The sequence below is a fragment of the Merops nubicus genome, unplaced genomic scaffold, assembly GCF_000691845.1.
Source record: "Merops nubicus isolate BGI_N331 unplaced genomic scaffold, ASM69184v1 scaffold22650, whole genome shotgun sequence".
Lineage (NCBI taxonomy): Eukaryota > Metazoa > Chordata > Aves > Coraciiformes > Meropidae > Merops > Merops nubicus.
In genome coordinates, this window is record NW_008583820.1 from 1 (window position 1) to 12241 (window position 12241).

At 47.8% G+C, this 12241-nt stretch overlaps 1 protein-coding gene across 1 annotated transcript; it reads left to right on the plus strand.

The window, feature by feature from the left end:
- Positions 1 to 2856: 2856 nt before the first annotated feature.
- On the plus strand, positions 2857 to 11573 carry RQCD1 (RCD1 required for cell differentiation1 homolog (S. pombe); the record flags this gene model as incomplete). The annotated part of the gene is made up of 7 exons (XM_008942431.1): positions 2857 to 3056; positions 4166 to 4281; positions 5573 to 5682; positions 6462 to 6571; positions 7257 to 7355; positions 9772 to 9863; positions 10591 to 11573. Coding segments are annotated over 7 exons (896 nt in total), but the record flags the coding sequence as incomplete, so codon positions are not given.
- Positions 11574 to 12241: the final 668 nt, after the last annotated feature.

Consider the following 12241-nt stretch of genomic DNA (forward strand, 5'->3'; position numbering starts at 1 on the left):
GGGGCCGTGCGGGCGTTCGGAGCCCCGAGAGGACCCGCGGGGTTGCTGGGGGCGGACGGGCCGCTGGGAGGGTGGAGGCATCGAGCGGGCGCGTTCCCGCTCCTCTGTGGCCCCCGGAGGCGGCCTCTCGCTCTGCCCAGTCGGTGTTCCTCCCGTTGAGGAAGGTGCTGTGGTGGGACGGGGTGCCTGGTGTTCAGGCTGGTGCGAGCGGAGCGGTACCTTGGCCTGGTTGGATTCAAGAAAATGGAAGCCGAGTTTGGACGATGCGGTTATTGCATCTTATCTCCCATATTGTTTTGGTTTTCACTTCTCCAAAGGCAGGTTCTTCCTCTGTGTAAGACTTGTTGGAATTGATCGAGTCTCTGGTGTGCATTGAGTCTGGGAGGTGTGTTGCAATAGTAACGGCTAGAGCTGTTTTCAGATGAACTTTCCTCCAGGATCTGCCTGGGCTAATAAGCAAAGAGAATAAAGTATTTATGAGCAGGAGTTGAGAAAACTTTTAAAGTCTTCCCACTTCAACTGCTTGTGACTTTAAATTGCTTCTTGGAGTGCTGACAAATATTTCTGATTTAAAGTGATGCTTTCTGAAGCATAGAAGGATGTGCAAGATCACAGTGAATTCTCTTAATCAGTATTTACGTTTTTATAGCTGTGTGATTCCTCAGTGCTTGTCAAAATGTGTGAGAGACTTGTATCTGCCATTGATCATCTGTGTTCTAGTCATCTCTCAATAACAGGATTTTTTTAAAAAGACAATTTTCACAAAATAATTGTTTCAGGAATAGAGATCAGCTTTCTTTTGGGACTCATTTGAATGTATATTTATTTTATATGTAGTTCAGGCTACCTGGTAGTACCTGTAGTGAGATGTTTCCTACCAGAGCTGGTTAGTATGCTGGTGGCAAAGCCGACACTGATTTCAGACCATAACATGACATAACTTTCTAGAGGCTTGAGAACAGGCTAAAATCAATAAATGTAGCTGTAAATAGCAGTAAGGCATTGAAAGCCTCAAGCAAACCAGCTGATTCATTGCTGTTGAAGTTCAGATTAATTTTGTATTTTTTTTTTTCTGAGTTGGTGATCTATCAGAATAGTTCCAAAAGCGTGTATGCAGTTAGTCAGTGTTCTCCTTTGGTTAGCCAGTGCTTCCACCAGCGTGCCTAGCAGCAACTGCTCAGTTAGGAAGGTAAAGCCGGTTGCGTAATCCAGTTTATTTAGTTGCTGGAGATGTAATGGGGCATTTCTCTTTCTCTCATTCCTTTCTCTTGAGGAGGGTGTTACAAGACCCTTCACGATGCAGCGGTGGCTAGTTTGTGCTGTCTCAAGATGCTGTTGGTCGCTTGTGCTTTTCCCATGTGCAAAAGAAAGTCTGCCTGGTAGCATTCTGTCTTGAAGCTTGCAGGATTTGTGTGTAGCCCTTAGGGTTCCCCAGAATTTTAGGTTTTAGAGGGAGAAGGGATAACAACAATAAAGCAGGAAATTAAGGGAGGGGAAAAAAAAAAAGGTATTTCAATTTAAATTGAGAGGAGCAACTGTAAAGCCTGTGAAAAGCATTTGGTTCTGGCTTAGAGAGATATTGGACATCATAAACTTAATTGCATGGAAAATCTGCTTAGTGTTCTCTAGGGATCACGGGCACATGATTGTGCTTTTAAAGGGTCGGTGTATTTAAGCTTACAGGAACTGAAACTTCCAGTGAATCTACAAAAATAGATGGAAGCTTTAGATAACACAATTATAACAATATTATTGCTACACCGCTTGTCATTACCATCCCAAATAAAAACAAATGAGCTCTGTTCACTCTCTCTCTCTTTGAGTTCAAGTGTAGGATGTGCTGGCCTTTGGGGGTTTTCATGCTGATGTTTGCCTTGCTCAGAATTTCATACCTGAGTCACCAAACTGTCTGCTTAGGGAGCTGAGTATTTGTTTGCACCTTGAATGCTTATTGTGCCAGCAGAGGCATGAAGCAAGCTTTAATTGACAAGACTCCTGCCTTGCCCTCTCTGCAGAAACTATGCTACAGTTCCTCTTTCTCTTCCTTTCCTTCCTAGCCCTCCTGTATTTTTTTTTGACTTGAAAATTTTTTAGCCTTGATGCTGGTCTTATGCTAGTCTTACACTAGTGTTCCAAGAAAGGCAGAAGAGAAATCCTGTGTTTCTCCCAGGTAGCAGAAAACGTGCCTTGACTGAATACAGATCCACCTTTCTCTGGGTTTATTTTGAACAGGGATTTTTGCACAAAATCAGTTTTGAAAAATTCTTCTAGCTCCATGCATATGAAGAAAGTACACAGGATGAGTATGAGATGTCTCTAACAGCAGGTGTTACTGACTGTGTACACTGCTGTGCTGATGTTGGAGTAGTGAGAATATTTCTAGTATTTGTATGAATATTTTTTTCATGTACATTGGGTTAATCCCTTTACTGGGTTCCAATATCACAGACAATTTTTGAGGGGAAAAATGTAGCATCTGCCTTTGACTTTGTGGAAGCTTGCACCTGAAGCACGAAATGAAAGTGTGCTAAGTGCAGGTGAAGCAAATGATAGCTAGCTGAAGTAGGTGTGACCTGACCAGCAGAGCTCCCTGTGTTGCAGAATGAAGTTACACAGTACTACTTGACAGGTGGATTAAGGGGACTGTCCTAATGAGTCAGGCCAGAAGGTAAACTCCTTGTTTCAAGCAGGTGAAATAACAAGACTAATCTAAGAAAGGGATCAATTTCCAGAGCACTTTAATGCAGCTTTAATTCCTCCCCTCACTAGTCAGGAGTTTCGTGGACGCTTTTTTGCTTACCTGCCAGGTTGTGGGAAGGGTTTGGGTGAGACTTGGGTAAAATATTTGGACTGAAGTTTTCTTGTCTCCCTCCCAGCCTGTGCCAACGGCGCTGGCTCAGGTTGACCGTGAAAAGATCTACCAGTGGATCAACGAGCTGTCCAGCCCTGAGACGCGGGAGAACGCGCTGCTGGAGCTGAGCAAGAAGCGTGAGTCTGTGCCCGACCTGGCCCCCATGCTGTGGCACTCGTTTGGCACCATCGCTGCGCTCCTTCAGGTGGGCAGGACGGGCAGCGTCTCTGTTCTGTGGTGCGGCACCAGCACGCTGCTGAGCTCGTGGTACAAGGAGCAGATCTGGGGAGGCACTGGTGGGGGCCCTCACTGCCGTTGCTGGGAGTGTGACGTACGTCAGATCCTGTTGTGAGGGGAGCAGATGTGGGAAGCCCCTTTGCAATTCACTGTCGCTAGCAAGGTGACGTGTGCAAGGGCTGTAAGGTTTCTCATTATTCACCTTGCATAGTTGGAAGGGGAACAAGCAAGTTCCTGGGTGTACAAGCTCCCTCTGGATCACACTGTCCTTATTCTCATACATTATCATAGCAGAGCATAACTGTCTTACTCCTAAAATTTCTGGCTTGATTTGTTGTGCGTAAGTTTGAGCACTTCCTGGTCAGAAGGTTGCCCTTGCAGGTAGGGCTGCCGCCCCGCTGGAAGGGCAGCATAGGAATGCAGCTCACTGCTCCAGAGATCCCTGTAGAGGAGTGTACCTGTCATGTGAAAGTAAGCAGCTCAGCCTGGCAAAACTCTGGGCAAACTACACTACAGCTTATGACTGGCTATCTCTCAGAGCCAAATCTTAGTAGTTTCTTCCAAAGAAGGAAAGAAAAGAGTGCAGGATTGGCAATGTCAAGCTGTTCACGGAGTGGCCCTGAAACAAGCGAAGAAAATTAGAAGGGAGGTAAAATTGGAAGCAGGCAGATTTCCAAATCGGATTTCTCACCCTCAGCCACTTCCCCTGCATTGAGTTAGAAGAGCACTAGCAGCTACAGAATGAGTAAATACTCTAGGCACAGGGACAGTGTTCCTCTTCGATCCACAAGTTCAGAACAGGGCAGTCTCTACCCTAGGAAAGAGCTATGAAATCAAATGAACACTTTTTTACTGAAATTAGTGTGTGAATGCTTTCTTGCAACTCCTTGTCTGGTTGACTCTGACCCAGCCCTGCCCTTGCCCGAGCAGCACAGTGGCTGTCACACAACTTCAAAGACATGCTTGCTGAAAGCAGACTGCCATCTCCTGTCACCACAGTTCCTTGCTGGGCTAGTGCTTTGGTGCGACTTTCTGATGTTTTTCTCCCTTAACTTCTCTTCATCTGTTATTTTTTAGGAAATTGTAAATATTTATCCGTCAATCAACCCTCCAACTTTGACAGCCCATCAGTCCAACAGAGTCTGCAATGCTTTGGCTCTACTACAGTGTGTTGCATCACATCCTGAAACGAGGTGAGCCTTTCCAAACCCCGAATTTTCTGAGGTGTTGATGTTGACAGCTCAGCCTCTCTGACTCCAGAAGCACATAAGCTCCTTTCTTCTTTTTTACCAGAAGAAGTGGAACAGAGGATAGAGCTGGAAGGTGGGCACTTGCCTAATGCTTTCACCAGCTTGCACAGGTTATCTGGATGACAGCTTTATGGTGGTCCTAAATGCATTGCATTTCCTGGACCATCGTGAGATCTTGCAAATTCCCAAAACATTGGGTTATGGCAGCTCCTGGGAGTTCAGCCAGAGATAAGGGTGCCTTTGTGCTCTGTGCAGAACCCTTGTTTTAATGAGCTTACAGTTATTTAGAGTAGCAGCTTAGTTATTTAGATCAGCTGTCTAAAGGGTGGAATGCTGCAGCAGGACTGTCCTTCCCAGAGACCGTGTGTGGCAAGGAAGCAGTAGCAGGATCATGTCTGGAGTCCTCAGTCAGGGCCTGACTTCAGGTTTTCTCAGTTGGTGTCCAGCCAATGTCATCAGGGGAAAAGGTGATGTTTCAGAAGAAAACTAGCTGGAGGTCTGTAATCTCAAACTTCTGTTCTTGCTGAGAAGAAAGTGCTGCATAGCTGAAGTTGTTTTTCAGCTGCTGCAAAGTAGTGTTAAACAGCAACCCTCTGTGAGATGATATCCAAAGAAACAGGGTAGTTTTCCACCACACACCTTTACATTTAAAGTTTGGAAACTGAAAACATAGGACAAAAGTTGGATGATTGGCAGGAGAGCTTCCCTCTGCTAGGAGAGTGATCTCCAGGTTTGTCCTTGCAGTCTGTTTTTTTGATTGTTGTCAAAAGACAGTGTGAGGACCCCCAGGGAAAGGTGGCTGTGCACATTTAGGCTGTGGTAATGCCTAGAGATCAGCCAGTCTGGATTTCTGTCATGCAGAGGCTTTGCACATGCATTGTGGCTGACTGTCCTCACCCATGGGAGCCTGTGAGGTGAAATGCAGCAGTGAGTGTACAGAACAGAGGAGCTGGCTGGCAGGAAGAGGTGATAAAAACAACAGGACACGCTCTGCTCCTGGTCAGCTGGAAGCAGCACTGCAAGTAGGTGACAGTTTAGGTGTCAGGCTTGGTGCTGCTCCCAGTGCAGAATTTACTTCAGTTCGTTCTCTGGTGGAAAGGTACATTACCCTCTTCTGAGGAGCAGCAGCAAAGAGTGTATGTCAGGAGTAGTCTGAGGCTCTACATGGTAACGCTGGGTTGTGTGCTCACTTTGTTTTCCTCATCTCACATTGGGTGTTCTCCCTTCCCTACAGGTCAGCTTTTCTGGCAGCCCATATCCCTCTCTTCCTGTACCCCTTCTTGCACACGGTCAGCAAGACCCGTCCGTTCGAATACCTGCGGCTCACCAGCCTCGGGGTGATTGGTAAGCAGCTAGACTAAAGCTGGAGCATTGCTATCCTACCAGCTTGGATGCAGTTCACGTCGTGGTTAGAGAGACCTGCACAACCAAAATCACAGGTCTCTTTTTATTGGGATCTTCTGAGACCTGTGGTATTAACAGGACAAGCTGCTCCTTTCCCATTGGTGCTTGAGGCAGGTTCCTCTTTGTGGGTGAGGCTAAGAACTGGGCTTTTCACTAATAAAACACTGAAGGTCTGGGTGAATTGCCAAAAACGTTTCCTTTGAGTACAAGCATCTGCAGGCTTATTGTGCCTTAACCCTTAGCTCAGCTAGCTAGAGACTGGGGTGGGTAGGTGCAAATTGGTCTTTCTGTGGATTTTTGTCATTGATTAGCTTGAGTGTATTTGCCCTATCTTCCCCTTGCCTTGTTTTTCCTCTTCTTCCTGTCCAAGACATTTCTTTTTCATTCCATAGACTAGGAGGGTCCTAAAGTGTATTTCTCTTTCCCAAAGGTTGCTGTGGGTGGCACAAACCTCTTGTGTTTGTGTTACTACTAGGGAAGAGCCAAGAATGCATCTTCTTTTTGAAAAACAAACAACCCCCAATCCCAGTGAGATTATTTTTATGCTGCCAAAACAATTTCTGCAGCCATGTGCTGCAGCGTATTTAAGATGACAGTTGCTTTGCCTGCCATTCAGACAGCAATTCCTGGGGAGGATGTAGCACAGGCCCTCTTTGAAAGGTGAGACTTTTGGAAATGATTTATCATTTATTGATTTTGGGTTTTGTTTTTCTTTCAAGGGGCCTTGGTGAAAACTGATGAGCAAGAAGTGATAAATTTCTTATTGACCACAGAAATTATCCCCCTGTGCTTACGGATTATGGAATCTGGCAGTGAACTCTCCAAAACGGTACCTACTCTTTGTCTTAATTAGGACCTGTTGTTTCTCTTACTGACCAGGCAGCCAGTAACCTGTGGAGTTGGCTTGTGTCCTGCTGCACCTGCTGGGGTAATTCTGGGTGTAGCTTTTACCTCCTCAAAAAAACAAACCAAGACCACCAAACTATGCTGGAGTTCCTGAGCTTGGTAGTTTTGCTGGAAAAGATCTTGCTGCTTTCAACACCTGTTCCCTCCTTTGCTGCCCTGCAGAGTAACTTTCAGGGCTGAGCTAGTTCAACTTTCCTTGACCCAAGAGAACAAATACTGTAGCTGTGTAGGGCAGAGGCTGGGTGGCAGCTGTTAGTAGTGGTTATGGGAGTGTTCACTGTGCTGAACCAGTTTGTTGTCCCATCTGACCAGGGGCCCCTTTTCCTCTGAGCTCAGATCCGTGGTCAGACTGGTCTGATGACCCAGGTAGGCCTGCCACAGGTTTCAGTCTGTGTACTTCTCTGGTGAAGCTTGCTGACATAGCTGGCCTAGGTTCTTCCAGAAAGTCACGTGTCTCGTGTGTCAGTAATGCTCAAGATGAGAACTGAAATCAGTTTGCTGTCCAGATGGCAGAGATCCTTCTGCCTCTTGCTCAGCATAAAAGCTGTCCCTGTTCAGGATGGACAAGTTGCTTATATACTTTCTTTTCTGCTTTCTCTCCATTCTAGGTTGCTACATTTATTCTTCAGAAAATCCTTCTGGATGACACAGGGCTGGCATATATCTGTCAGACTTACGAGCGGTTTTCCCATGTTGCCATGATACTGGTAAGATTATTTGTTTCCTCTCTTTAAAAAAAGAGATTAAAATTTGCTTTAGCAGCCAGTTTCTTCAGCAGCTACTTCACTGCTGTCTGGCTGAAGCACAGGTCTCAGGAGGGAAATGGTTCTTGGGCTTGTTGCTTGTGACACTGTAGCTCTCTGCTTCCCCATGTTTCCTTTGTATAATTCTGGTTTGTGTCAAGAGAACGGGTAGTAGTTGTAATGTCTCCAAGATAAACCAGGTAAACATCAGAGAAGATTCAGTTTTGTTGGATGTGAATTGATTGTTTTTTATGTAAAGAATGATCACACAGCCTGGATGTGGATCCATTCGTTCCCATCACTGTCTCCCACAACACGTTGGAAGAGCAGCAGGCTGAGTGAAGGAGTAAGAGCAGGGCAAGCAAATGGAATACTTGACCTCGTAACGGTCTTGCAGCTGCCAGCTATTTTCAGCCTTGGATTTCTGAGGCCAGTTGTGGGTTTTCTATGCAGTAACCCCCAGTGTTTGTTTTATCCTCCCCTTAAACCCCTGGAAAAATTTGTGTCCACAGTGTCCTTTACCAACGAGTTTCACAGGTTTCCTATTTGCTGACTGGAAGGCCAACTTCCTTTTTTTCATCTTCGAACCTGGCTCCTGCTAGCTACTGCTTACAACTCTCAATTCTTGTGTTGGAACACAGAGAGCAGATAATTTTTGTTTTCGTTGATTCCCTGTCCCCTGTGAAGGAGAAATTTGGGCACTCATAAGTTGTTCGTCCCAGGAGTAACAACCCAGGCTTGAGCTTTATTATCTTTGAGCTCATTGATAGGAATCCATGTTTGCCCTGGAGTAGCTGCTGTCCTGCTTTTGTGTTTGGTTGCTTGCTTGCTTTTTAAAAAGCAGTGTCAGGAGACAAAAATGCAGCATTAAGTTAAGTGCTTTGCAGTGCTGGTTCTGTGCCGAAATGTTGATGCTTTCTTTGGGAATATTTATTTGTCTGTTTTCCCAAATGTAAAGAAAATGTTACCTCCTAATTCACCCACAACCAAAATAGGAGCGATTGTGAGCTGGTGTCCATAACCTCTAACATGGTGCAAGTTTTGCATTCAAGAAAAGCACTGGCTTTGGTGAAACTACATCTGGTTCCAGGATGCAGTGAAGGACACGACTAGAAACCCTGGGGTAGGGGAGGGAGTCCACGGATGAATTGGAAGCTGGGAAGGGTACAACCACGGAAGGACGCGTTCGTGTGAAGCTGTGATAGTGTGGAAGAAATCCTAGCTGTGGTATAATGAACCACTGACCTGGTGAACATTCTGTAGCATTTTGGAGAAAGATACGAATGTTTATAGACATTTCTGGTCTTTAGTACAAAAACTGGGATAGTGTATTCCTGTCTATCTGTCCAGTGCCGATCTACTTCCTCGTCTGCTGATAACTAAGATGTCAATGCAAGTATTGGATGCTTTTAAAAGAGCAAGTTAGTATTTCCTGTCCAGGAGCAATTTCGGATGCTCTCTAACTTGTTCTCTATTTGGAAGACATACTGTTGTCCTGGGGAATTGCTGATAACAGGAAACTTGTAAAGGATGGATGAGGGGGACCTGCAAATTGCTAACTGCCTGACTATCCAAATACAGGTGAATTTGGTTAATGAGGAAAATAGTCTGCAAGTGGAAAAAAAAAAACTTGTTGGGCAGATCTGATTGACTCCTAAATAGGAGGTGAGCAGATGGTTAAACTCCTTCAGAGAAGGTATGTGAAGGCATCCATGTTGTTCACTAGGCTGGGTGCATTCAAATGTGCAGCCATGTGCAAAGTCCTACGCAGTGTGAGAAGTAGAGGCTGGGCCAGGGAGATCTGCCCTGGTCTTGCTTCCCAGCAATGCCTTGATGAGGGATGTAGCAGAAGGAGGATTTACAACTCTTGGGTGCATGGTAAGACCAGATGTGGCCTGCGGAATGGCTTCCCAGGCTATTGTTAGTGTTTTAGAAGGGCAATGAAATGGAAGCAGCACAGTTGAGACCAGGGAGTGTTGCAGACCTCAGGAACACACCTCATGGAGTGACTCAGTCTGAGCTTATCAGAGCATTCAGGCTATGTTCACTTTCCTCCACAAGGGAGAAACCCCAGGTTCTCTTTAATCTAGCAGAGGGTTGGACCACCAAGCAGTCCTGGGAAATAAAAAGCAAACAGAGATAGACATGCTTTGCCCAAGCTGCTAGAAGAGTCCTTTCCAAGTCACGGCTAGCTGCTCTTCTCAAAGGCATCTTGGCAAGCAGAGTGCAGGGCTCTGTGCAGGGGTGTCCAGGTGAAAGGTAAAGGGCTGTGATGTGTGGGAAGACAGAGTGAGTGATTTAATGGTCTTTCCCAGCCTCTGCTGATTGTGCAGCTGTTCTTACAAAGACTTAACTGGTGGCACTGGCCTCTGTCAAACAGGGTAAAATGGTCCTGCAGCTCTCCAAGGAGCCATCGGCACGGCTACTGAAACACGTCGTCCGCTGCTACCTTCGCCTTTCTGATAACCCCAGGTAAACATTTTAGGAGTTTGGGGAGGAGCTTCTCCCATTCCCTTGGAAGTGCGGTTCTCCCCAGTGCCGGCTTCGGGAGAGTCAGGGTTCCTTGTCTGTTGTTACATCAGCCTTTGCACAGTGTGGGAAATGAGTGGGTTTTTTTGGGTGGTTTGGGTTGTTTTGTTGGGTTTTTTTTTTTGTTGTTGTTTTATTTCTAGTCTCAAGAGCTTTTGTGGCATGTGGGAGAGTGAGTGACTGTTTGGGGCTTGTGCAGGGGATGACTGAGCTCAAATGTAGCTTGAACTATGTACCAGGGCAGGGGGGGGCCTGAGGTGGAAGGTGTGCTGTGCTCTCCCTCGTTGGCATCCTGTGGGCTGTTAGCAGTAGAAGCCAATTGATGAAAGGCAGTTGAAGGAATACAGCCCAATTTTGTGCTGATGAGCAGCTCTGCCCTAAGCTGTTGGGTGTGTATTTTGTCGTTTCGGCCTCTCCTGGCATCATGTTGCTCTTGACTGACAGGTGACAAGGCAAAGGGGTTGGCTCAGTGGGGTGTAGCTGAGGGATGGGAGCAGTGCTGGCTGGCTGAGCACTGCGTGCTGCCGCTTGGTGCTTTCTTTGGCTGGCCCTGCCAGGGAGACACCTGGGCATTCTTAGGCAAAGAAGCATTGTGTCCCCAGTGGGCTTTGCTCCCCTCCTGCCCCTGTGACTTTATTTGTTGGGCCCTGTTTCTTGTCTCTTGATGTAGGGCACGTGAAGCTCTCAGGCAATGCCTTCCTGACCAGCTGAAGGACACCACCTTTGCCCAGGTCCTGAAGGATGACACCACCACGAAGCGCTGGCTGGCTCAGCTCGTCAAGAACCTGCAAGAGGGTCAAGTCACTGACCCACGGGGCATCCCTCTTCCTCCGCAATGACTGCTGGGGGAGGCGGGGGACCAGGGAAGAAACAGCTCAGGTTTACAAAGAACCAGGAACAGGTGACCTCTTCTGCAACAAACTGGGCATGTCAGCTGGCTGCTGGCCTGTCGGACCATCCCACCCAGCCAAGAGGCCGCTCTGTAGCAATGCAGCATGCCTCCAGGGATCGCAACACCAGCACATGCTGATATTACAGCATAAAAAAAAAAAATTCAGTGAAATCAATCTGTAAAGATCCCCATGTCTCCAGGAGGCCCGGCCGGCATCTCTCCCCCACTGCCAGCCAGAGGGTACTGTGGGTGTCCGCTCCTCCAGCTAGCTCAGCCTCCCCGAGTGGAGTGTGACACGGGGTCTGTGTGCCACGTCCTTCCAGTTCCTTGTCCCTTCTCGTTTACAAGTCTGTTTAGATGAGTGAGCTGAATAAAAGCCGATCTGGTTGTTTTATCCCCTCTTGAGGCTGCTACTCGGCTGCAGGTAGCCCGGGGACAGCTTTCTTCCCTGCCAGCACATCCTTGCTCCTGGCTCTGCACCTAGCTGGCGCAGCGAGCTTCTCTCTTCCTCTCCTTTGGCACAGAGGCTGTGGCTGGAGCTGGGCCACCGCAGCGCTTGCCCCGAGAGGAGGGGATTGCTTATGATGAATCCACGAGTCATCGGCTTGCTTCACAGGGCTCTGGGGGAGGAGAAGACTGCAGGACTGTGGTTCTTGTGCTGTAAATAGCATGCTCCTGCAGCTACCCAGCAGCCTGGAGCTGGTCTGTGCTGGCCTCCCACCTAGCTCAGCTCTTGCCCAGCAGGGCTGCTGGCTGGCTTGTCAGAGTTGGGCATTAGGAAGCCTGCCTGGAGGTGGTTGCGCAGGCCACGGACCAGTGATCCCCCGACGTGGGACAGCTGGGAGCAACATCCTGCAGGCTCCAGGTATTCCAGCTGCTGCTGCCTCTCTGTCCTGGCCTCCCACCCTGTCCCCCCTTCTCAGCTCATCTCTGCCAGCTGGGTGCATCCATTTCAGCATCCAGACCTGCCTTGGCGTCTGCCTCAGCCCCACCGCATTCCACTGGAGCAGCAGCTGCTTACCTGCCTTCCCTGTGCCAAGGGGCGAGCGTGGCTGCTGTGGGCTCGGGAGCAGCTGAGCGGCTCCTGTGCTCTGCTGCAGTGGAGCTGCTCTGCCTGTTCCTGTCTGCAGGCAAGCCCAGACAGCTTTCTCTCCCTCCTCGAGTAGCCCGTGTTGCTGATCATCTGCAGTGTTGTGCCAACAGTGTCTTAAATCCCATCTCCTAAATCCCTTCCCTCCTCCCTCACAGCCTTGCATAACAGGGGCAGAGCACAGCACAGCCTCTTCCTTGCCCTCGGGGTCCCATTTTATAACCATTGCCTTCTATTCCTTCCCCTCCACCCTGACCTTGCCAGGGTGTGGAAATGCTTCTGTCTGGTTGGGTGTTCTGGTTGGGGTTTTTTGGTGTGTTTTTTTTTTGCTTTTTTTTT